General features: G+C 40.1%; 1 protein-coding gene across 1 annotated transcript in view; it reads right to left on the bottom strand.

Annotated features, from left to right (window-relative positions):
* Window positions 1-3,882: 3,882 nt before the first annotated feature.
* LOC128641240 (uncharacterized) overlaps window positions 3,883-22,257 on the bottom strand; it is a 33,648-nt gene continuing 15,273 nt past the window's right edge. Inside the window, exon 2 of the mRNA XM_053696883.1 lies at window positions 3,883-13,433. Within this exon, the coding sequence (XP_053552858.1) occupies window positions 12,120-13,433 (1,314 nt within the window). The 3' untranslated portion in view covers window positions 3,883-12,119. The remainder of the gene's footprint in view (window positions 13,434-22,257) is intronic.

A 22,257-nucleotide genomic window follows, 5' to 3' on the forward strand; every position in this document is an offset into this window, starting at 1 on the left:
TAACTAAGGTCCATTGCTGTTCCCACAGAGGCCGAGGAGTACAGGAAACTTCAGTGTGAGGAACGGTTTCATGCTATGCAGCAATGAGGTATGTTCAGTCATATTTTTCTGGAGAGACTGCGTATTTCAGAAAGGCTGACATTATACCCAGGAAGGTAAAGGTAAGCAGTAATCCTAGAGCTAAAAGAAGGGCATTACTTAGCTTGCATATGGGGCCAATTACTAATATGGTTGACACTGAATGACAAATGTTGATTTGGGAGTGCTTTAACGTTTTTGTGGAAATTAGCGGCGAAGAATTCAGGTTTTGCCATTTTAGCGCGTAGAGCGTTTTGGCTTAAGTCCTGGTCTGCTGTTGTGTCATCAAAAGCTAAGCTTTTAGCCATCCCTTTCAAGGGTAAGACCCTATTCGGGCCTGAACTGAAAGATCATTTCAGACATCACTGGAGGGAAAGGCCATGCCCTTCCTCAGGATAAGACGAATAAGATGAGGACCAAACAAAATAATTTTCGTTCCTTTCGAAACTTCAAAGGTGGTCCCTCTTCCTCTTCCCCTGCCGCAAAGCAAGAGGGGAATCTTGCTCAATCCAAGTCAGTCTGGAGACCTAACCAGACTTGGAACAATGGTAAACAGGTCAAGAAGCCCGCTGCTGCCTCCATGACAGCATGAAGGGGTAGCCCCGATCCGGGACCGGATCTAGTAGGGGGCAGACTTTCTCTCTTCGCTCAGGCTTGGGCAAGAGACATTCAGGATTCCTTGGCTTTACAAATAGTAACCCAGGAGAATCTTCTAGATTTCAAAGATTCTCCCCCAAGGGGGAGATTCCATCTTTCTCAATTGTCTGTAAACCAGACAAAAAGAGAGGCGTTCTTACGCTGTGTAGAAGACCTATATTCCATGGGAGTGATCTGCCCAGTTCCGGAAACAGAACAGGGGCAAGGGTTCTACTCCAATCTGTTTGTGGTTCCCAAAAAAGAGGGAACTTTCAGACCAATTTTGGATCTCAAGATCCTAAACAAATACCTCAGAGTCCCATCCTTCAAGATGGAGACCATTCAGACTATTTTGCCAATGATCCAGGAGGGTCAATATATGACCACCGTGGACTTAAAGGATGCGTATCTGCACATCCCTATCCACAAAGATAATCACCAGTTCCTCAGGTTCGCCTTTCTGGACAAGCATTACCAGTTTGTGGCTCTTCCCTTCGGGTTGGCCACGGCTCCCAGAATTTTCACAAAGGTGCTAGGGTCCCTTCTGGCGGTTCTAAGAACGCAAGGCATAGCTGTGGCGCCTTATCTGGACGATATCTTAATCCAGGCATCAATTTACCAACTAGCCAAGTCTCACACGGACATCGTGTTGGCTTTTCTAAGATCTCACGGGTGGAAGGTGAACGTAAAAAAAAGAGTTCACTTATCCCTCTCACAAGAGTTCCATTCCTGGGAACTCTGATAGATTCGGTGGACATGAAAATTTTTCTGACGGAGGTCAGGAAATCAAAGATTTTATCCATCTGCCAAGCTCTTCATTCCATTCCTTGGGCGTCAGTGGCTCAGTGTATAGAGGTAATCGGTTTAATGGTAGCGGCAATGGACATAGTTCCATTTGCTTGCTTGCATCTCAGACCACTGCAACTTTGCATGCTCAAACAGTGGAATGGGGATTATGCAGATTTATCTCCTCAGATAAATCTGGACCAAGAGACCAGAAACAGAGAGCGATATTCAACGCGCTTCAGGCGTGGCCTCAGCTGGCGTTGACCAGATTCATAAGATTTCAGTCGGACAATATCACGACTGTAGCATATATCAATCATCAGGGGGGAACAAAGAGTTTTCTAGCGACGATAGAGGTTACCAAAATAATTAGATGGGCAGAGACTCACTCTTGCCATCTATCAGCAATCTATATTCCAGGAGTGGAGAACTGGGAAGCGGATTTTCTAAGTTGTCAGACTTTTCATCCGGGGGAGTGGGAACTCCATCCGGAGGTGTTTGCACAATTGATTCAGCAATGGGGCACACCAGAATTGGATCTGATGGTGTCTCGTCAGAATGCCAAACTTCCTTGTTACGGGTCCAGGTCAAGGGATCCTCAGGCAGTACTGATAAATGCTCTGGCAGTACCCTGGTCGTTCAACCTGGCTTATGTGTTTCCATCTTTTCCTCTCCTTCCTCGTTTGATTGCCAGAATCAAACAGGAGAGAGCTTCTGTGATTTTGATAGCACCTGCGTGGCCACGCAGGACTTGGTATGCAGACCTGGTGGACATGTCATCTCTTCCACCATGAACTCTGCCACTGAGACAGGACCTTCTGATTCAAGGTCCGTTCCAGCATCCAAATCTAGTTTCTCTGCGGCTGACTGCTTGGAGATTGAACGCTTGATCTTATCCAAGCGAGGGTTCTCTGAGTCGGTCATAGATACCTTGATTCAGGCTCGAATGTCTGTCACCAGGAAAATTTATCATAAGATATGGCGTAAATATCTTTATTGGTGCAAATCCAATGGCTACTCATGGAGTAAGATCAGGATTCCTAGGATTTTGTCCTTTCTCCAAGGATTGGAGAAGGGGCTATTAGCTAGTTCCTTAAAGGGACAGATATCTGATTTATCAATTCTACTGCACAAACGTCTGGCAGATGTTCCAGACTTTCAGTCGTTCTGTCAGGCTTTAGTTAGAATCAAGCCTGTGTTTAAACCTTTTGCTCCGCCATGGAGTTTGAATTTGGTTCTTAAAGTTCTTCAAGGGGTTCCGTTTGAACCTATGCATTCCATAGATATTAAGCTTATATCTTGGAAAGTTCTGTTTTTAGTTGCTATCTCTTCGGCTCGAAGAGTTTCTGAACTATCTGCATTGCAATGCGACTCGCCTTATCTTGTTTTCCATGCTGATAAGGTGGTTCTGCGTACCAAACCTGGATTCCTTCCTAAGGTTGTTACTAATAAGAATATTAATCAGGAAATTGTTGTTCCTTCTCTGTGTCCTAATCCTTCCTCTAAGAAGGAGCGTCTATTGCACAACTTGGGCGTGGTTCGTGCTTTAAAGTTTTACTTGCAAGCGACCAAAGATTTTCGTCAGACATTTTCTTTGTTTGTTGTCTATTCTAGAAAACGTAGAGGTCAAAAAGCTACGACTACCTCTCTGGCCTTTTGGCTGAAAAGCATCATCCGTTTGGCATACGACACTGCTGGACAGCAGCCTCCTGAAAGAATTACAGCTCACTCTACTAGGAGCGGTGGCTTCCACATGGACTTTTAAAAATGATGCTTCTGTTGAACAGATTTGTAAGGCTGCGACTTGGTCTTCGCTTCATACCTTTTCCAAATTTGATACCTTTGCTTCTTCGGAGGCTGTTTTTGGGAGAAAAGTTCTTCAAGCAGTGGTGCCTTCTGTTTAGCCATCTGTCTTGTCCCTCCCGTTCATCCGTGTCCTGTAGCTTTGGTATTGTATCCCACAAGTAAAGGATGAATCCGTGGACTCGTCTTATCTTTATAGAAGAAAACTAAATTTATGCTTACCTGATAAATTGATTTCTTCTATGGTAAGACGAGTCCACGGCCTGCCCTGTCATTTTAAGACAGATTATATTTTTTTTATTTAAACTCAGTCACCTCTGCACCTTGTAGTTTCTCCTTTTTCTTCCTGTACCTTCGGTCGAATGACTGGGGGATGGAGCTAAGGGAGGAGCTATATGGACAGCTCTGCTGTGGTGCTCTTTGCCACTTCCTGTAGGGAAGAATAATATCCCACAAGTAAAGGATGAATCCGTGGACTCGTCTTACCATAGAAGAAATCAATTTATCAGGTAAGCATAAATTTAGTTTTTTACAAAAAAGGGAAACAGTGAAACACATGAAACAGTTTTACAACACCCCTTGCCTTGTCCAAATCTTGCTTTATTTCTTGTATAATTATTTTGCCTGGATACTTATGAGTTGCACTTTTACACAAATAAATCTAGAGCCAAATGCAGTTACCCAAAGCCATATTTGGCTTTGTTTTGAGAAAAGAATGGCCAAATTCATATGCCTAGTGTTTATTCCATCAGAAATCACTTTTCACACAAGTTCTGCATGGTTTTTGGCTTTATTAAAATGGACAGTAAACGCTCTAAGATTATAATATAGAATGCATACAGTACTTTCATTATTTATTCTTCCCTCTTTTCTTATAATTTAAGTCTGATAAGTCCTAATTGGCTGCTCCAAATAAGAAAACTGCTGGGTTTGACCACTGAAAAACAATTGCAGCTAATTATAATAATACAGGTACAAAACACTTTATCCAAACTGGTTGGGAAAAGATTTGGATTTTGGAATATTTGTATATTTGCCTTTGCAAATTGCGACCAAGTGTAGAACATAATTTATGTAAGAACTTACCTGATAAATTAATTTATTTCATAAAAACTATGTTTTCTTTCATGTAAGTGGCAAGAGTCCATGAGCTAGTGACGTATGGGATATAATACCCAAGATGTGGAAATCCACAGAGTCACTAGAGAGGGAGGGATAAAATAAAAACAGCTATTTCCGCTGAAAAAAATTAAATCCAAATAATAATTAAGTTTTCTTAAATTTAAAAAAACTCAAATCATAGGCAACGGAATCAAACTGAGACAGCTGCCGTAAGAACTTTTCTACCAAAGACTGCTTCTGAAGAAGCAAATACATCAAAATGGTAAAATTTAGTTGCTGTTTTGCAAATCTGATCAACTAAAGCTCCATTCTTGAAAGTCCAAGAAGTGGTCACTGATCTAGTAGAATGAGCTGTAATTCTCTGAGGTGGAGACTGCCCCGCCTTCAAATAAGCTTTGTGAATCAAAAGTTCCAACCAAAATGCCAAAGAAATGGCAGAGGCTTTCTGACCTTTCCTGGAACCAGAGAAAATAACAAATAGACTAGAAGTCTTTCTGAAATCCTTAGTAGCCTCAACATAGTATTTCAAAGCTCTTACCACATCCAAAGAATGTAGTGATCTCTCAAGAGAATTCTTAGGATTAGGACAAAAGGAACGAACAACAATTTCCCTACTAATGTTGTTAGAATTCACAACCTTAGGCAAAAATTTAAATGAAGTCCGTAAAACCGCTTTATCTTGATGGAAAATCAGATAAGGAGACTCACAAGAGAGCCGACAACTCAGAAACTCTTCTAGCAGAAGCGATAGCCAAAAGAAATAACACTTTCCAAGAAAGTAGTTTAATATCCAAAGAATGCATAGGCTCAAAAGGAGGAGCCTGCAAAATCCTTAAAACCAAATTAAGACTCCAAGGAGGAGAAATAGACTTAATAAAAGGTTTGATACGAACCAAAGCCTGAACAAAACAGTGAATATCAGGAAGTTTAGCAATCTTTCTATAAAATAAGACAGAGAGAGCAGAGATTTGTCCCTTCAAAGTATTTGCAGACAAACCTATATCCAAACCATCCTGAAGAAACTGTAAAATCCTAGGAATTCTAAAAGAATGCCAAGAAAAAGTATGAGAGGAGCACCATGAAATATAGGTTTTTCAAACTTGATAATAAATCTTCCTCGAAACAGACTTCCGAGCCTGTAACTTAGTGTTAATCACTGAGTCAGAGAAATCTCTATGACTAAGAACTAAGTGTTCAATTTCCATACCTTCAAATTTAGAGATTTGAGATCCTCATGGAAAAACGGCCCTTGAGACAGAAGGTCTGGCCGTAAAGGAACTGGCCAAGGCTGGCAATTGGACATCCGGACAAGATCTGCATACCATAACTGTGAGGCCATGCTGGTGCTATCAGAAACACATGAGATTGTTCCATTATGATCTTGGAGATCACCCTTTGAAGAGGAACTAGAGGTGGAAAAATGTAAGCAGGCTGGTAAAACCTAGGAACTGCTAAAGCATCCACCATCTCTGCCTGAGGATCTTTGGATCTGGAAAGATATCTGGGAAGTTTCTTGTTCAAACGAGAAGCCATCAGATCTATTTCTGGAAGACCCCACATCTGACAATCTGATGAAACACATCTGGATGGAGAGGCCACTCCCCCGGATGCAAAGTCTGACGACTGAGATAATCCACTTCCCAACTGTCTACACCTGGAATATGAACTGCAGAAATAAGACAAGAGTTGTACTCTGCCCAAGCAAGTATCCAAGATACTTCTTTCATTGCTAAAGAGCTGTGAGTCCCTCCCTGATGACTGACATATGCCACTGTTGTGATATTGTCTGTCTGAAAACTAATGAAAAGGTCTCTCTTTAATAGAGTCCAAGCCTTAAAAACTCTGAAGATAGCACGGAATTCTAAAATATTGATTGGTAACCTTGCCTCTTGAGGTTTCCAAACCCCTTGTGCTGTCAGAGACCCCCAGACAGCTCCCCAACCTGTAAGACTTGCATCTGTTGAGATCACAGTCCAGGAAGGACGAACAAAAGAGGCCCCTCGAACAATCTGGTTATGGTCCAACCACCAAGACAGAGAGAGTTGAATGTTGGGATTTAAGTATATCAGTTGTGATATCCGAGTATAATCCCTGCACCATTAAGCATGCAAAGCTGCAGAGGTCTCATATGAAAACGAGCAAAGGGAGATTGCGCCCGATTCTGCAGTCATAAGACCTAAAACTTCCATGCACATAGCCACTGAAGGAAACGATCGAGACTGAAGGTTTAGACAAGCTAAAACCAATTTAATTTGCCTTTTGTCTGTTAAAGACAGAGTCATGGACACTGGATCTATCTGGAAACCTAAAAAGGTGACCCTTGTTTGAGGAATCAAGAAACTCTTTTGTAAATTGATCCTCTAACCATGCCTTTGAAGAAACCACACTAGTTGTTTCGTGTGAGATTCTGCTAAATGAAAAGACTGAGCTAGTACCAAGATATCGTCCAAATAAGGAAACACTGCAATACCCTGCTCTCTGATTACAGATAGAAGGGCACCAAGAACCTTTGAAAAGATTGTTGGAGCTATTGCTAGGCCAAAAGGAAGAGCGAAAAACTGATAATGCTTGTCTAGAAAAGAGAATCTCAGAAACCGATAGTGGTCTGGATGAATTGGAATATGAAGATAAGCATCCTGTAAGTCTATTGTGGACATAAAATGCCCTTGCTGAACAAAAGGCAGAATAGTCCTTATAGTCACCATCTTGAAAGTTGGGACTCCTACAAAATGATTTAAAAGTTTCACATCCAGAACTGGTCTGAAAGAGTTCTCTTTCTTTGGGACAATGAATAGATTTGAATAGAACCCCAAACCCTGTTCCTGTAGAGGAACTGGAACAATCACCCCTGAAAGCTCTAGATCTGAAACACATTTCAGAAAAGCCTGAGCCTTCACAGGATTTGTTGGAACATGAGAAAGAATCTTCCCATGGGAGGTCTTATTCTGAAACCTATCCGATACCCTTGAGACACAATATTCTGAATCCACTGATTCTGAAAAGAACCTGACCAAATTTCCTGAAATAATTTCAATCTGCTCCCTACCAGCTAAACTGGATTGAGGGTCGTACTGTCATGCAGTCTTGGGGGCTGGATTTGTTTTTTTATAAGGCTTGGTTTTATTCCAAGTTGAAGATGGTCTCCAAATGGAACCAGAGGCCTTAGGGGAAGGAGTAGACTTGTGTTCCTTATTCTGACAAAAGGAACGAAAACGATTAGGAGCCTTAAATTTACCCTTAGACTTTTTATCTTGGGGTAAAAAAAACTCCCTTCCCCCTAGTGATAGTAGAAATAATAGAATCCAATTGAGAACTAAATAAATTCTTACTCTGGAAAGAAAGAGATAGTAATCTACATTCAGACACAATGTCAGCATTCCAAGATTTAAGCCATAAAGCTCTTCTGGCTAAAATAATAAAAAGACAGATTTAACATTGATCTTAATAATGTCAAAGCATCACAAATGAAATAATTAGCATGTTGAAGCAGAAGAACAATGCTAGACAAATCAGAATCTTCTACCTGACGAGCTAAACTGTCCAACCAAAAAGTTGAAGCAGCAGCCACATCAGCCATAGATATGGCAGGTCTAAGAATATAACCAGAATATAAATAAGCTTTTCTTAGATAAGATTCAATCTTTCTATCTAAAGGATCCTTAAAAGAAGTACTATCTTCCATAGGTATAGTAGTACGTTTGGCAAGAGTGGAAATAGCCCCATCAACTTTAGTTACTTTTTCCCAAAACTCTAAATTAGCCACAGGTAAAGGATACAACTTCTTAAACCTAGAAGTAGGATTAAAAGATAGAACGAGGCTTAGACCATTACTTAGTAATCATATCAGAAACAGCATCTGGAATAGGAAAAACCTCAGGTGCAACCTTAGGAGGTTTAAAAACAGAATTGAAACGTTTACTGGCTTTGTTATCAAGAGGACTAGACTCTTCAATACCTAAAGTAACCAAAACTTCCTTCAACAAAGAACGACTATAATCAATCTTAAACAGATAGGAAGATTTGTCAATTTCAAAATCTAATTCAAGATCCTCTGAACCAGAGGAATCCTCATCAGCAGAGGATATTTCAGTATGCTGTCGGTCAATAAAAATTTCATCAGAATTATAAGATGTTTTAAAAGACCGTTTACATTTATTTGAAGGCGGAATAGCAGACATAGCCTTATCTATAGCTGCAGCAATATAATTCTTTACATCTGCAGGAATATCAGGTAAATTAGACTTTGAACAACAGACAATGTATTAGTACTAATAGCAACATTATCAGAATGCAAAGGCTTGTCATGACAGATGCCACATAATTGAGCTGAAGAAATATCATCAGTTAATTTACAACAGACACATTTAGCTTGGTAGAACTGTGTTCAGCCAGCATGGTTTTGACAGCAACATCAGAGGCAGGATCAGACTAAGACACCTTGCAAAAGGTAAAAAGAAAAAAACAACAATTAAACAAAATATCTAATTTCCTCATATAGCAGTTTCAGGAATGGGAAAAATGCTTATGCTAAAGTAAGATGCAAAAAAATAAGCATCGTAGCTCTTAAAAATATGAAGAGAACCAGAAGCATTAAAGGAAGAGGGGTAATATACAAAAAATGTTGGCTCCAAGTATGACGCATGAGGCAAAAGGAAGTAAAAAAAATAAAATGTTGTCGCCAAAACTAACACCAGGAAATGACACAACTCGCGTCATAACAAGCGCAACTTTGCGCCAAAAATAACTAATGTCAACAAAGACGCAGAAAATGACTAGACTTGCATCACCATAGACGCAATTTCGTGCCAAAAATTACACCATAAAAAACTGCATTTTGCATCCTTGCGAGCCTAGTTAACCCGCAAAAATTTTTGGAAAACAAAGTCAAATTGAAAGAACTGGAACCCTTGGTAAGAACAAATTTAAATAATCTTCCCAAACATAAATTCCATACTGAAACTGATAGTCTGCAAAAAAAGGGAAATATACATAGACCTGACTCATGGCAAATATAAGCAAACACATATATTTAAAACTTTACAATATAATATAAAGCGCCAAACATAGCTGAGAGTGTCTTAAAAAATTATACATACTTACCAGAAGACACCCATCCACATATAGCAAACAGCCAAACCAGCCCAGAGGCAGAACTTTTTTTCACTTTCTGCGATGAGATTTTTTGAGTGAAAATTTTTATGCAGGTTATTTTTAAAAAAATCAATTTTAAATTAGGCAGTTACACTAAATCACCAGTTCAAATGCAATGTGTTGATTAACTGGAGAATAATTCAATTTTTAAAGTTTTTTTATAATATATTTAAGCAGTTGAAAATTGGATTGCAAATTAGCTGCAGACAAAAAAAATTGTAAAAAGTCTCTTGAATAAATTTGTTTCCTTTTCTCTTGGTCTAACACAGAAATGTAATAATAAAAAAGGTGCATTGCTCATAAGAATGGTTTATATTCAGAAAAAAACAGCAGACTGGGAAAGGCTAAGGGTTTGGATTGAAAACAATCTGAGAGCCAGTCAATCAATCAATGGGCTGCTGCTTTGCAGCTTTACTGCATATTTGACTGTTCACTTTAAACTGAATTTTGCTGTGAATGCGCTGTCTTAAGAAAAACTTACACAATGCAGCCAGAGCACAGCACTCTTTAAAGAGAACAGCCCGATGTGGAGCAGTGCTGCAAAGTTAAAGCACTAACAGTTCCTGCATGTGTCCTGCTCTTTCTGCAGACATGATGCATTTTCTGCGATGACATCTCAGATCACTGTATGTTCTGCCTTGGAGCAAACCAGTACTGAAAAATATCAGCAAAGGTAATGGTATAGGAGTATAACGTCGATCTGAAAAGGGAGGCAGGGGATGAATCCCTGCGACCGATTACAGAGAGTCTTTAAACAGATTTCCCATGGGTGAAATCATAAAATCAATAGGCAATAAATACTCCCTTCACATCCCTCTGACAAACACTATACTCTGAGAGGAATTGGGCTTCAGAATGCTTAGAAGCGCCTATCACACTTCACCACCTCCATAGGAGGCAAAGTTTGTAAAACTAAAGTATGTGTGTGGTGGGAGGTGTATTTATAGGCATTTTGAGGTTTGGGAAATTTTGCCCCCTTCTGGTAGGAATATATATCCCATATGTCACTAGCTCATAGACTCTTGCCACTTACATGAAAGAAACAACAATACCTTGTGTCATTCAGGCAATATTTACATGTCATTATACAGCTTATATGTGTAACCTAAAGGTAGTTTTATACCATTTTAAATACTTCTGGATTCACGGTACTATCAGAAACATAATACAGTAATGTAATCAGAAAGGTATTATAGACTATAATTTGCATCTTTAGTTTAATTTGTGTTTTAATAAAAAATATGTAATTTATAATAATTTTATGAAAAATAATTCTAGATTTGATACTAAACATTTTGTTTCTTTTCAATATTGTTCAAAAAATATCTTTACTTTTACAAATGTAACTAAAATCCAAAATGTATGAAGATTTAAAACATTAAATAAAACCATTATGTGCAAAATAAACTCAATTACTTGTATACACACTTGAAATTAAAGGGACACTAAACATATTTTGTTTGTGTGTAAAAAGTGTGGTTTCTCCCCCATTCCATTAAGATGCCAAAAAGCAAAATCTGTAACCTAGTTTTTCAAAATGCTGCAAACTGCCTACATTTGAGAGGATACACAATTTGCTTTTTGGCCTCTCTAGGGAAAGTGGAACAATCACAATTTCACACTAAACCAAGAGGTGATTAAATGTTGTTTTGCAGGACCATTATATACAGTTACAGTATACTCAGTAGAATTGCATCAACAAGTAATAAATACAAAAAAATACAATAGCACTTATTCTGAATTTGAAATGAACAATAGATTTTTTCTGACAACTTTTAAAATTGTTTTTCAGTTGACGGCCTCCTGTATCAGCCAATCAAAGGCAAATAAGTATACACTTTAAACTCTTGCACATGCTAAGTAGTAGCTGGTGCCTCAGAAAGTGTGCATTTAAAAAGACTGTGCACAATTTGATAACTAAGTAAATTAGCTGATTGTATGTTCTAACAAAAATCAGATAAAGCTCTGTAAAAATATCTTAATTTAGTTATGAGAAACAATGTAGGAGTATTTGCCAAGGGTGGCAACAATTATTTACTATGTATATACACAAATCATTTAACCACACCAGTCTTAGTAATAGTAGTTTACACTACACGGTTAAAGGGTCACCCATCAAACTGAGTCATATAATCCATACTACATTCATAAACAAGACTTGGTTAAGAAAAGTAAGAAATGTGTCTTTTACACGAGAGAGCCAGTAGCACTTTTATCTGTATCTCGGTATGGATTTTCAGCACACTTTTTCTTCTGACAAAATATTCTTCATTTTAACTCAAACTTGAATTCTTCATGAAAGGTTTTAAGAATGCATAATAAAAAAAATTTACAATATTTACTTTAACCATTTCCCTGTAACTTAAAGGAACGGTAAGGCAAATTGTCAAAAATTACAGGTTTAAATATTTATTTTGTATGCAACCTTTTTACTATGCAGTAAATTATTCAGCATATACAGAAAGCTTGCTTTAAAATCCATTTAAGCAGACGTCAAGTTTTTCTTTTGTAAACATTGTGTAATGTGCACAGTTGGTTGGTATTCAACGTTGCAGGTTGCCACTCTTAGTAATAATCACAAAATCCTCCCTGGTATCGACGTTCATTTTATACATGGATTCATCAATGCGAACCATGTCTGTCGTTGGAGAAGGAGCTTGAAAATGGTTCTCCTCAGGTTGCAGGTCTGTGGTCCTCAAGCACTGTCTTACCGCCCCTCCTGGAGGGATGTATGTTGAGCTGGGAGGTTCTCTAAGGTGTCGCACATGCTCATCACCAGAACTGCATCCCACAGCTTTATTGCTGTGACACGGAACATCAAGATTAGATGAGCATACTGCCATGACAGGAGTATTAGTGAAACCTTCATACAATAAGTCATTGTGCTTTTTTAGTGTCTGTTTCATTTCACAGTAAGTATCTGAAGAGTCTGGGTGGTGGTGCGGAGGTGATGTTTCTTCAATGGGATAGGCTAATGATTTAGTGTTCATTTTCTCTAATTTCAACTTGATGATGGACCTCTCAAAATTCCCTTGTCTACTAGACACACTAAGTGGAACTGGAGACTCACTAAAATTGGCATTTCCAAGGTCTCTCTCAGAACTGTCTTGTTTATCTTTGCACTCTATGTACTTACCCACCTGGCAGCTTGTGTTAGTCAATTCACAGACCTTGCCTAGAGATGCCGAACTTAATGTTTTTTGGAAAATGCCAGCATCTAACTCTAAGGATTCTGGGGCTTGTGACATTAGATTGGATGAGTTTATTTTTTCAGAAAGAGGTGGTTTTAAGTTATTGTCCACTTTAACGTTGACATGTGTGTTTTTCTCTTGTTTGTGGTGTGTTGGAAATATTGGTTTTTGGGCAATGTTCAAATCACTGTATTGATTTAAGAATTCGTCAGAAAAATGTTCACTGGGGTCATCTTTCATGTTTAGTAGCAAGTTGGGAAGTTGCAGTTCCTCTCTTTGTATTTCAGGAACTGTTGCAAGGCGATGAAGATTATTTGTGCAGGGAACATGTTTTAACTTTGTAAAATCAGCCTGTTTTGAATTCTGAGTACCGTCAAAACCATACACAGGTGATTTCTCTTCATTGTTTCCGTCACCACTGGTGCAAAGGAAGATTTTTACACAATCAGACTTGTGCTCACTTATTTGTTGAATGATTTCTTCACACTGTACTCTAGCCAGAAATAGCTCAAATGCAACTTGTTTAGCTTCCTCTTTATTTATAGCTTCCCGAATGATATACTCTGTTTGCGTAACCTCTCTATAACCAACTCTGTGCAGGATTTCGCTTACAATTTTTTCTGGAATAACCGGTTGTACAAAATATACAAAATTCCCAGTGAATGTCTGTAAAAAGAAGGTAAAATCCAGTTACACATTTAGCAAAATAAAACAGATCAATACATTTTGAACAGTAATGTTAAAGGTACAGCCTACAATATAATTTGTATTGTTTTAAAAGATAGTCCCTTTATTACCCATTCTCCAGTTTTGCATAACCAACACAAGTTATATTAATATACTTTTTACCTCTGTGATTACCTTGTATCTAAGCATCTTCTGACCTGATCACATGACTTTGTATTTATTATTTATTGACTTGCATTTAGTACTGTGTTGTGCTAAATCTTAACTCCCCGGGTGTGAACACAATGTTATCTATATGGCCCACATGAACTAGCAGTCTCCTGTTGTGAAAAGCAAATAAAAAAAGCATGTGATAAGAGACTGTCTGTAGTGGTTTAGAATCAGGCAGAAATGTAGAGGTTTAAATGTTATAAAGTATATTAATATAACAATGTTGGTTGTGCAAAGCTTGGGAATGGGTAGTAAAAGCATTATCTATCTTTTTAAACAATAACAATTTTAGTGTAGACTGTCCCTTTAAATTGGTCTAAAATAATTGTTTACTTCTATGGATCTATTTAGGCTTCTTTCATGTGAATAGAAATAGGTCAATAGACTGTAGGTTTACTTCTTTGGAGTGTTTTTCACTTGTATGCTTGGAAACTATGAAAGATATCATAAGGTATTGCAACTTTGGACCTCTATTCATTCAGCCAAATCTGCAGCAATGAATGGAAGACTTATGAAAAAGTTAATACCTTAAAGTAACAACATTTGTATTCTGTCAGTTTCATTGAGTTAGTGCATTAAAGTGATGGTAAATCCAAGCGTTTAAAAAACTATAGGATTTACCATTACTAAAAAACTGTAGTTTAAAGGAACACTGAACCCAAGTTTTTTCTTTTGTGATTCAGATAGAGCATGCAATTTTACGCAACTTTCTAATTTACTCCTATTATCAAATTTTCTTTGTTCTCTTGCTATCTTTATTTGAAAAAAAGAAGGCATCTAAGTTGTTTTTTTGGTTCAGTACTATAGACAGCATTTTATTGGTGGATGAATTTATCCACCAATCAGCAAGAGCAACCCAGGTTGTTCACCAAAAATGGGCAGGCATCTAAACTTACATTCTTGCATTTCAAATAAAGATACCAAGAGAATGAAGAAAATTTCATAATAGGAGTAAATTAAAAAGTTGCTTAAAATGTCATGCTCTATCTGAATCACAAAGGAAAAAAAATTGGTTTCAGTGTCCCTTTAATTAATCAGTTACCAAAAAAAGGTTGATAAATGGCACAGCACTCTTCTTCAATGAGGTGACATTTCCAACTCTAAACCAATAGCCGTGTGTGTCAACTGACATCCTAGCACGGCTATTGGTTTAGAGGTGGAAATTTCACCTCACTGGTAAAGAGCGCTGTGCCATGGGCAGCCAAAGGTTCTGGCCCCAATTGATCAAAGTCTGGCGGACCTGATCTGACAGTGCGGATCAGGTCCCCCAGACCTCGCTGAATACGGCGAGCAATACGCTCGCCGAATTCAGCATTGCACCAGCAGTTCACAAGAGCTGCTGGTGCAACGCCACCACCTGCAGACTCGCGGCCAATGGGCCGCCAGCAGGGGGTTGTCAATCAACCCGATCGTACTCGATCGGGTTGATTTCCGGCGATGTCTGTCTGCCTGCTCTGAGCAGGTGGACAGGTTATGGAGCAGCGGTCTTTGTGACCGCTGCTTCATAACTGCTGTTTCTGGCGAGCCTGCACGCTCGCCAGAAACACGGGGCATCAAGCTCCATTCGGAGCTTGATAGATAGGCCCCTCTGACTTTAGCGAGCTGCCGCAGCACAGAAAGGGTGAGATTAGCACCATTTTTTTTAGTAACTGATGAATGAAACTACAGTTTAATTTTAATGATACTAAATCCTAGCATTTCTCCAACATTGGTGTGTCCGGTCCATGTTTTCATCCTTACTTGTGGGATATTCTCCTCCCCTACAGGAAATGGCAAGGAGAGCACACAGCAAGAGCTGTCCATATAGTCCCCCCTCTGGCTCCGCCCCCCCAGTCATTCTCCTTGCCGCTCTGAACAAGTAGCATCTCCACGGAGATGGTGAGGAGTATGTGGTGTTAGTTGTAGTTTTTTATTCTTCTATCAAGAGTTTGTTATTTTAAAATAGTGCCGGTTTGTACTATTTACTCTAAAACAGAAAAGGATGAAGAGTTCTGTTTAAAGAGGAGTATGATTTTAGCAGCAGTAACTAAAATCAATTGCTGTTCCCACGCAGGACTGTTGAGCCCAGAGAACTTCAGTTGGGGGGAACAGTTTGCAGACTTTTCTGCTCAAGGTATGATTAGTCATATTTCTAACAAGACATGTTAATGCTAGAAGACTGTCAGTTTTTTCCCTAAGGGGTAAGTAAGCCATTTTCTTAGACTCATAACAGATTAAGGCTTACAAATGGTTGACACTATTGTGGGCTAAATCGATTGTTTTATTTCATATTTTAATGGCATTTAGAGTGTTTGGTGCACTTAAAAGCACTTTTGGCCTGGCATTTAGTTAGACGGCTATTTCAGTCAGAAAGGCCCCTTCACTCTGATATGCAGAGGAAGGAGGCCCCGTTTTCGCGCCTCAATTGCGCAGTTTACTTCTATGGCAGTGCATACAGCTTCATGTGAGGGTCCTGTGGCTTCAAGAAAAGGACTCAGGGAGATTTATTTCAGTGCTGAATAACTCTCAGGGAAGGTAAAAAGCCGCAGCAAGGCTGTGGCAGTGATTGCAGTTTGCTAAAATTGTTAAATTGAACAAATAGCTCCGGTTTGCTCATTTTAAGGATTAAAGTCTTGAAACTTGGTGTGCAATACTTTCAGGACTCTAGGGTAAAAATTTTGTAAAAATCAGACATTGCCTTCATTGTTTTTCACAATATCAGAAATAAAGTGTGTCTGTTTATTATTTAAAGGGACAGTAACGCTTTTCTTTAAAAACGTTTTTATTGCATTATTAACCTGCCAATTTCTGTCTAACATGTCTATACCTTCAGATGACTTATGTTCTGTGTGTATGAAAGCCAAGGTGGTTCCCCCAATTAATGTTTGTGCAAATTGTGTCATAGCGTCCAAACAAAGTATGGACAGTACTGCCACATTGAATAAGATTGCCCAAGATGATTCTTCTAATGAAGGCAGTGGGGATAGTTCCTCATCCTCTCCTTCTGTGTCAACACCAGTTTTTGCCCGCGCAGGCGATACCTAGTACATCTAGCACGCCAATGCTTGTTACTATGCAACAGTTAACAGCAGTAATGGATAATTCTATAGCAAATCTGTTATCCAAACTGCCATCCTGTCCTAGAAAGCGTGACAGCTCAGTTTTAATTACAGAAGATGAGCAGGCTGGCGCTGAGGACAATTTATCAGTTATACCCTCACATCAATCTGAATTGGTAGTGAGGGAGGGCCTGTCTGAGGGGGAAATTTCTGATTCAGGAATAGTTTCTCAGCAGGCAGACACTGATGTCGTAAAATTTAAATTTAAGTTAGAACATCTCCGCGCCCTGCTTAAGGAGGTCCTAACTACTCTTGATGACTGTGATTCTTTGGTAATTCCAGAGAAATTGTGCAAGATGGACAAATTCTAAGAGGTCCCAGTGCACGCTGATGCCTTTCCGATACCCAAGCGGGTGGCGGATATAGTGACTAAGGAGTGGGAAAAGCCAGGTATACCTTTTGTTCCACCTCCTATATTCAAGAAAATGTTCCCCATTGTTGACCCCAGAAGGGACGCATGGCAAACGGTAAGTGCACAACTATTGCTAAAAAAAAAAAAAAAAAAAAGATATTTGTTCAGCAAGGTTTCCTGCTTCAACCAATCTCGTGCATTATTCCCGTCACCTCGGCAGCGTATTTTTGGTTCGAGGAACTAGAAAATTCGTTCAAAAAAGAGACTCCATATGATGAAGTCATAGACCGAATTCACGCACTAAAGTTGGCTAATTCCTTTATTTTGGATGCCGCTTTCCAATTGGCTAAGTTAGCGGCAAAAAATTCAGGGGTTGCAATAGTGGCGCGCAGAGCGCTTTGGCTAAATTGCTTAATATTCCTTTCAAGGGTAAGACCCTTTTCGGGCCGGAATTGAAAGAGATTATTTCAGACATTACTGGTGGAAAGGGACATGCCCTCCCACAAGATAGGCCTTTCAAGGCTAAGAACACACTCTTCCCAGCCTAAGCCAGCATGGAAACCATTACAAGGCTGGAACAAGGGTAAACAGGCCAAGAAGCCTGCTGCTGTTACCAAGACAGCATGAAGGGGTAGCCCCCGATCCGGGACCAGATCTAGTAGGGGGCAGACTTTCTCTCTTTGCTCAGGCTTGGGCAAGAGACGTTCAGGATCCCTGGGCACTAGAAATAGTTTCTCAGGGGTATCTGCCAGAGTTCAAGGAACTTCCTCCAAGGGGAAGGTTCCACGTGTCTCGCTTATCTTCAGACCAGATAAAGAGACAGGCATTCTTACATTGCGTAGGAGACCTATTAAAAATGGGAGTGATAAACCCAGTTCCAGCAGTGGAACAAGGTCTCGGTTTTTACTCAAACCTGTTTGTAGTTCCCAAAAAAAGAGGGACCTTTCAGGCCAATTCTGGATCTAAAAATTCTAAACAAATTCCTCAGAGTTCCATCATTCAAAATGGAAACCATTCGGACAATTTTACCATCAATCCAGGAGGGTCAATATATGACTACCGTGGACTTAAAGGATGCGTACCTGCATATTCCTATCCACAAAGATCATCATCAGTTCCTGAGGTTCGCCTTCATGGACAAACATTACCAGTTCGTGGCTCTTCCATTCGGTTTAGCCACTGCTCCCAGAATTTTCACAAAAGTGCTAGGGTCCCTTCTAGCGGTATTAAGACAGAGGGGCATTGCTGTAGCACCTTACCTAGACAACATTCTAATCCAAGCATCGTCTCTTTCCAAAGCAAAGGCTCATACAGACACTGTTCTAGCCTTTCTCAGATCTCACGGATGGAAGGTGAACGTAGAAAAGAGTTCCCTGTCTCCGTCAACAAGAGTTCCCTTTTTGGGAACAATAATAGATTCTTTAGAGATGAAGATCTTCCTGACAGAGGTCAGAAAGTCAAAGCTTCTAAACACTTGTCAAGTTCTTCACTCTATTCTTCAGCCTTCCATAGCTCAGGCATGGAAGTAGTAGGATTGATGGTTGCAGCTATGGATATAGTTCCTTTTGCTAGAATTCATCTAAGACCATTACATTCAGTGGAAGGGGGACTATGCAGACTTGTCTCCCCAGATTCAAGTAGACCAGGTAACCAGGGATTCTCTCCGCTGGTGGTTGTCTCACGATCACCTGTCTCAGGGAATGAGTTTCCGCAGACCAGAAGGGGTCATTGTCACGACCGACGCCAGTCTCTTAGGCTGGGGTGCGGTCTGGGACTCTCTGAAAGCTCAAGGTCTATGGTCTCGAGAAGAGTCTCTTCTCCCGATAAACATTTTAGAACTGAGAGCGATATTCAATGCGCTCCTGGCGTGGCCTCACCTAGCAAAGGCCAAATTCATAAGGTTCCAGTCGGACAATATGACGACTGTAGCGTACATCAATCATCAGGGGGGAACAAAGAGTTCCTTAGCGATGAGAGAGGTATCCAAGATCATCAAATGGGCGGAGGATCACTCCTGCAACCTATCTGCAATTCACATCCCAGGAGTGGACAACTGGGAGGCGGATTATTTGAGTCGTCAGACTTTTCATCCGGGGGAGTGGGAACTCCACCCAGAGGTTTTTGCCCAGTGGACTCAAGTATGGGGCATTCCAGATATGGATCTGATGGCTTCTCGTCAGAACGCAAAGGTTCTTCGATACGGGTCCAGATCCAGGGATCCCAAGGCAACACTGGTGGATGCATTAGTGGCGCCTTGGTCGTTCAACCTAGCTTATGTATTTCCACCATTCCCTCTCCTTCCAAGGCTGGTAGCCAGGATCAAACAGGAGCAGGCCTCGGTGATTCTAATAGCCCCTGCGTGACCACGCAGGACTTGGTATGCAGACCTGGTGAATATGTCATCGGCTCCACCATGGAAGCTACCTTTGAGAAAGGATCTTCTGCACGGTCCGTTCGAACATCCAAAATCTAGTTTCTCTCCAACTGACTGCTTGGAAATTGAACGCTTGATTCTATCTAAGCGTGGGTTTTAAGACACAGTCATAGATACTCTGGTTCAAGCCAGAAAACCTGTTACTAGGAAGATTTACCATAAGATATGGCAAAAATATATCTGTTGGTGTGTATCCAAGGGATTCCCTTGGAGTAAAATTAAAATTCCTAGGATACTTTCCTTTCTCCAAGAAGGTCTGGATAAAGGTTGTCAGCTAGTTCCTCAAGGGGACAGATGTCTGCTCTGTCTGTTTTGTTACACAGACGTCTGGCAGCAGTGCCAGATGTACAGGCGTTTGTACAGGCGTTAGTTAGAATCAAGCCTGTTTACAGACCCATGACTCCTCCTTGGAGTCTACATTTAGTTTTTTCAGTTCTTCAGGGGGTTCCGTTTGAACCCATGCATTCCATAGATATTAAGTTACTATCTTGGAAAGTTCTGTTTTTGGTTGCTATTTCTTCTGCGAGAAGAGTTTCTGAATTATCTGCTTTGCAGTGTACTTCTCCCTATCTGATTTTCCATACAGATAAGGTTGTTTTTACGTACCAAGCCTGGTTTTCTTCCAAAGGAATGTTAACCAGGAAATTGTTGTTCCTTCTCTGTGTCCTAATCCAGTTTTGAAGAAGGAACGTTTGTTACACAATCTAGATGTGCTCCGTGCTTTAAAAGTCTATTTAGAAGCAACAAAGGATTTCAGACAGACATCATCCTTGTTTGTTGTGTATTATGGTAAGAGGAGAGGGCAGAAAGCTACTGCTACCTCTCTTTCTTTTTGGCTGAAAAGCATCATCCAATTGGCTTATGAGACTGCTGGACGGCAGCCTCCTGAACGAATTACAGCTCATTCTACTAGAGCTGTGGCTTCCACATGGGCCTTCAAGAACGAGGCTTCTGTTGATCAGATCTGTAAGGCAGCGACTTGGTCTTCTCTGCATACTTTTGCTAAATTTTACAAATTCAATACTTATGCTTCTTCGGAGGCTATTTTTGGGAGAAAGGTTTTGCAAGCCGTGGTGCCTTCCGTTTAGGTAACCTGATTTGCTCCCTCCCTTCATCCGTGTCCTAAAGCTTTGGTATTGGTTCCCACAAGTAAGGATGAAACTGTGGACCGGACACACCAATGTTGGAGAAAACAGAATTTATGTTTACCTGATAAACTTCTTTCTCCAACGGTGTGTCCGGTCCACGGCCCGCCCTGGTTTTTTAATCAGGTTTGAAAAATGTCTTTCTTTATACACTACAGTCACTACGGCACCCTGTAGTTTCTCCTTTTTATCCTAACCGTCGGTCGAATGACTGGGGGGCGGAGCCAGAGGGGGGACTATATGGACAGCTCTTGCTGTGTGCTCTCCTTGCCATTTCCTGTAGGGGAGGAGAATATCCCACAAGTAAGGATGAAACCGTGGACCGGACACACCGTTGGAGAAAGAAATTTATCAGGTAAACATAAATTCTGTTTTTTTAAACGCACTAATTTACAACTGCTTTAAAGCAACAAAAAGATGCAAAAAGGTGTTAATTTCCACCTATGCCTCACTGTAGAGCTTTTCAAAATATTGCTAAACAGTGCACAATTGGTGATAGCAAGGAGATAGTAATCTCCACAAATCCCTGTAGAGCAGCAAGAGTTAGAAAGAATAGAGGGAATTATTATTTTGTAGGAATATGGTCAATACAAATGATAGAACCTCACTCCTTCCAGTGCATAAAGGTTTAGCAAACAATGAGATGTCTCTGAGATCGACGATTGGATGACGCCGGATTCGTCATCAATCAGCTAACTAAAGTATGAGATGTGTGCAGAGGAATGGTGCAATAATTACCATCACTAAATGGTAATTCTTTTACAAATGAAGCATCTCAAAAAAAATGTAATCAATGAAAGTGCCCCTGTTTTTATGAATGATTTAATATACTGTGTTTTAAATATACAAACTTTACAATCACTTCAATTCCCTGGACTTATCTAACTGTGATGATTGACAACGGCATTGTGCACAAGCCACTACAGGCAGCGTATTCCTGCCCGCTAGCAGCGATGCTGGGCAGACAGGTCAGGAGATGTCCGCCCTTGTCTGCCTGGCATTTGCTAAATAGACCCTATAGTAAAAGCCAGAGCAGCATTGCACTAGTAATTCCTAGCTAAAACCGTCTGTTGAAGCAATGAGCAAATCAGCAGCTAGCTCCCAGTAGTGCTTTGCTGCTCCTCAGCTTACCTATGTATGATTTTCAACAAAGGATACGAAGAGAATGAAGTAAACTTGATGATAGAAGTAAACTAAACAAATCGCTTAAAATTGCATGTCTGTATGAACCATAAAAACATAAATTATGCTTACCAGATCATTTCCTTTTCCTTCTGTATGAGGAGAGTCCACAGCTTCATTCCTTGTGGGAATACTGAACCTGGCCACCAGGAGGAGGCAAAGACACCCCAGCCAAAGGCTTAAATACCTCCCCCACTCCCCTCAGTCATTCTGCCGAGGAACAAGGAACAGTAGGAGAAATATCAGGGTATAAATGGTGCCAGAAGAACAAAACAAAATTTAGGTCCGTCCAATGGAGAAAACGGCGGGGATCATGGACTCTCCTCATACAGAAGGAGAGCAAATTATCTGGTAAGCATAATTTATGGTTTTCCTTCTTAAT

The sequence above is a fragment of the Bombina bombina genome, chromosome 1 (assembly GCF_027579735.1).
Source record: "Bombina bombina isolate aBomBom1 chromosome 1, aBomBom1.pri, whole genome shotgun sequence".
NCBI lineage: Eukaryota > Metazoa > Chordata > Amphibia > Anura > Bombinatoridae > Bombina > Bombina bombina.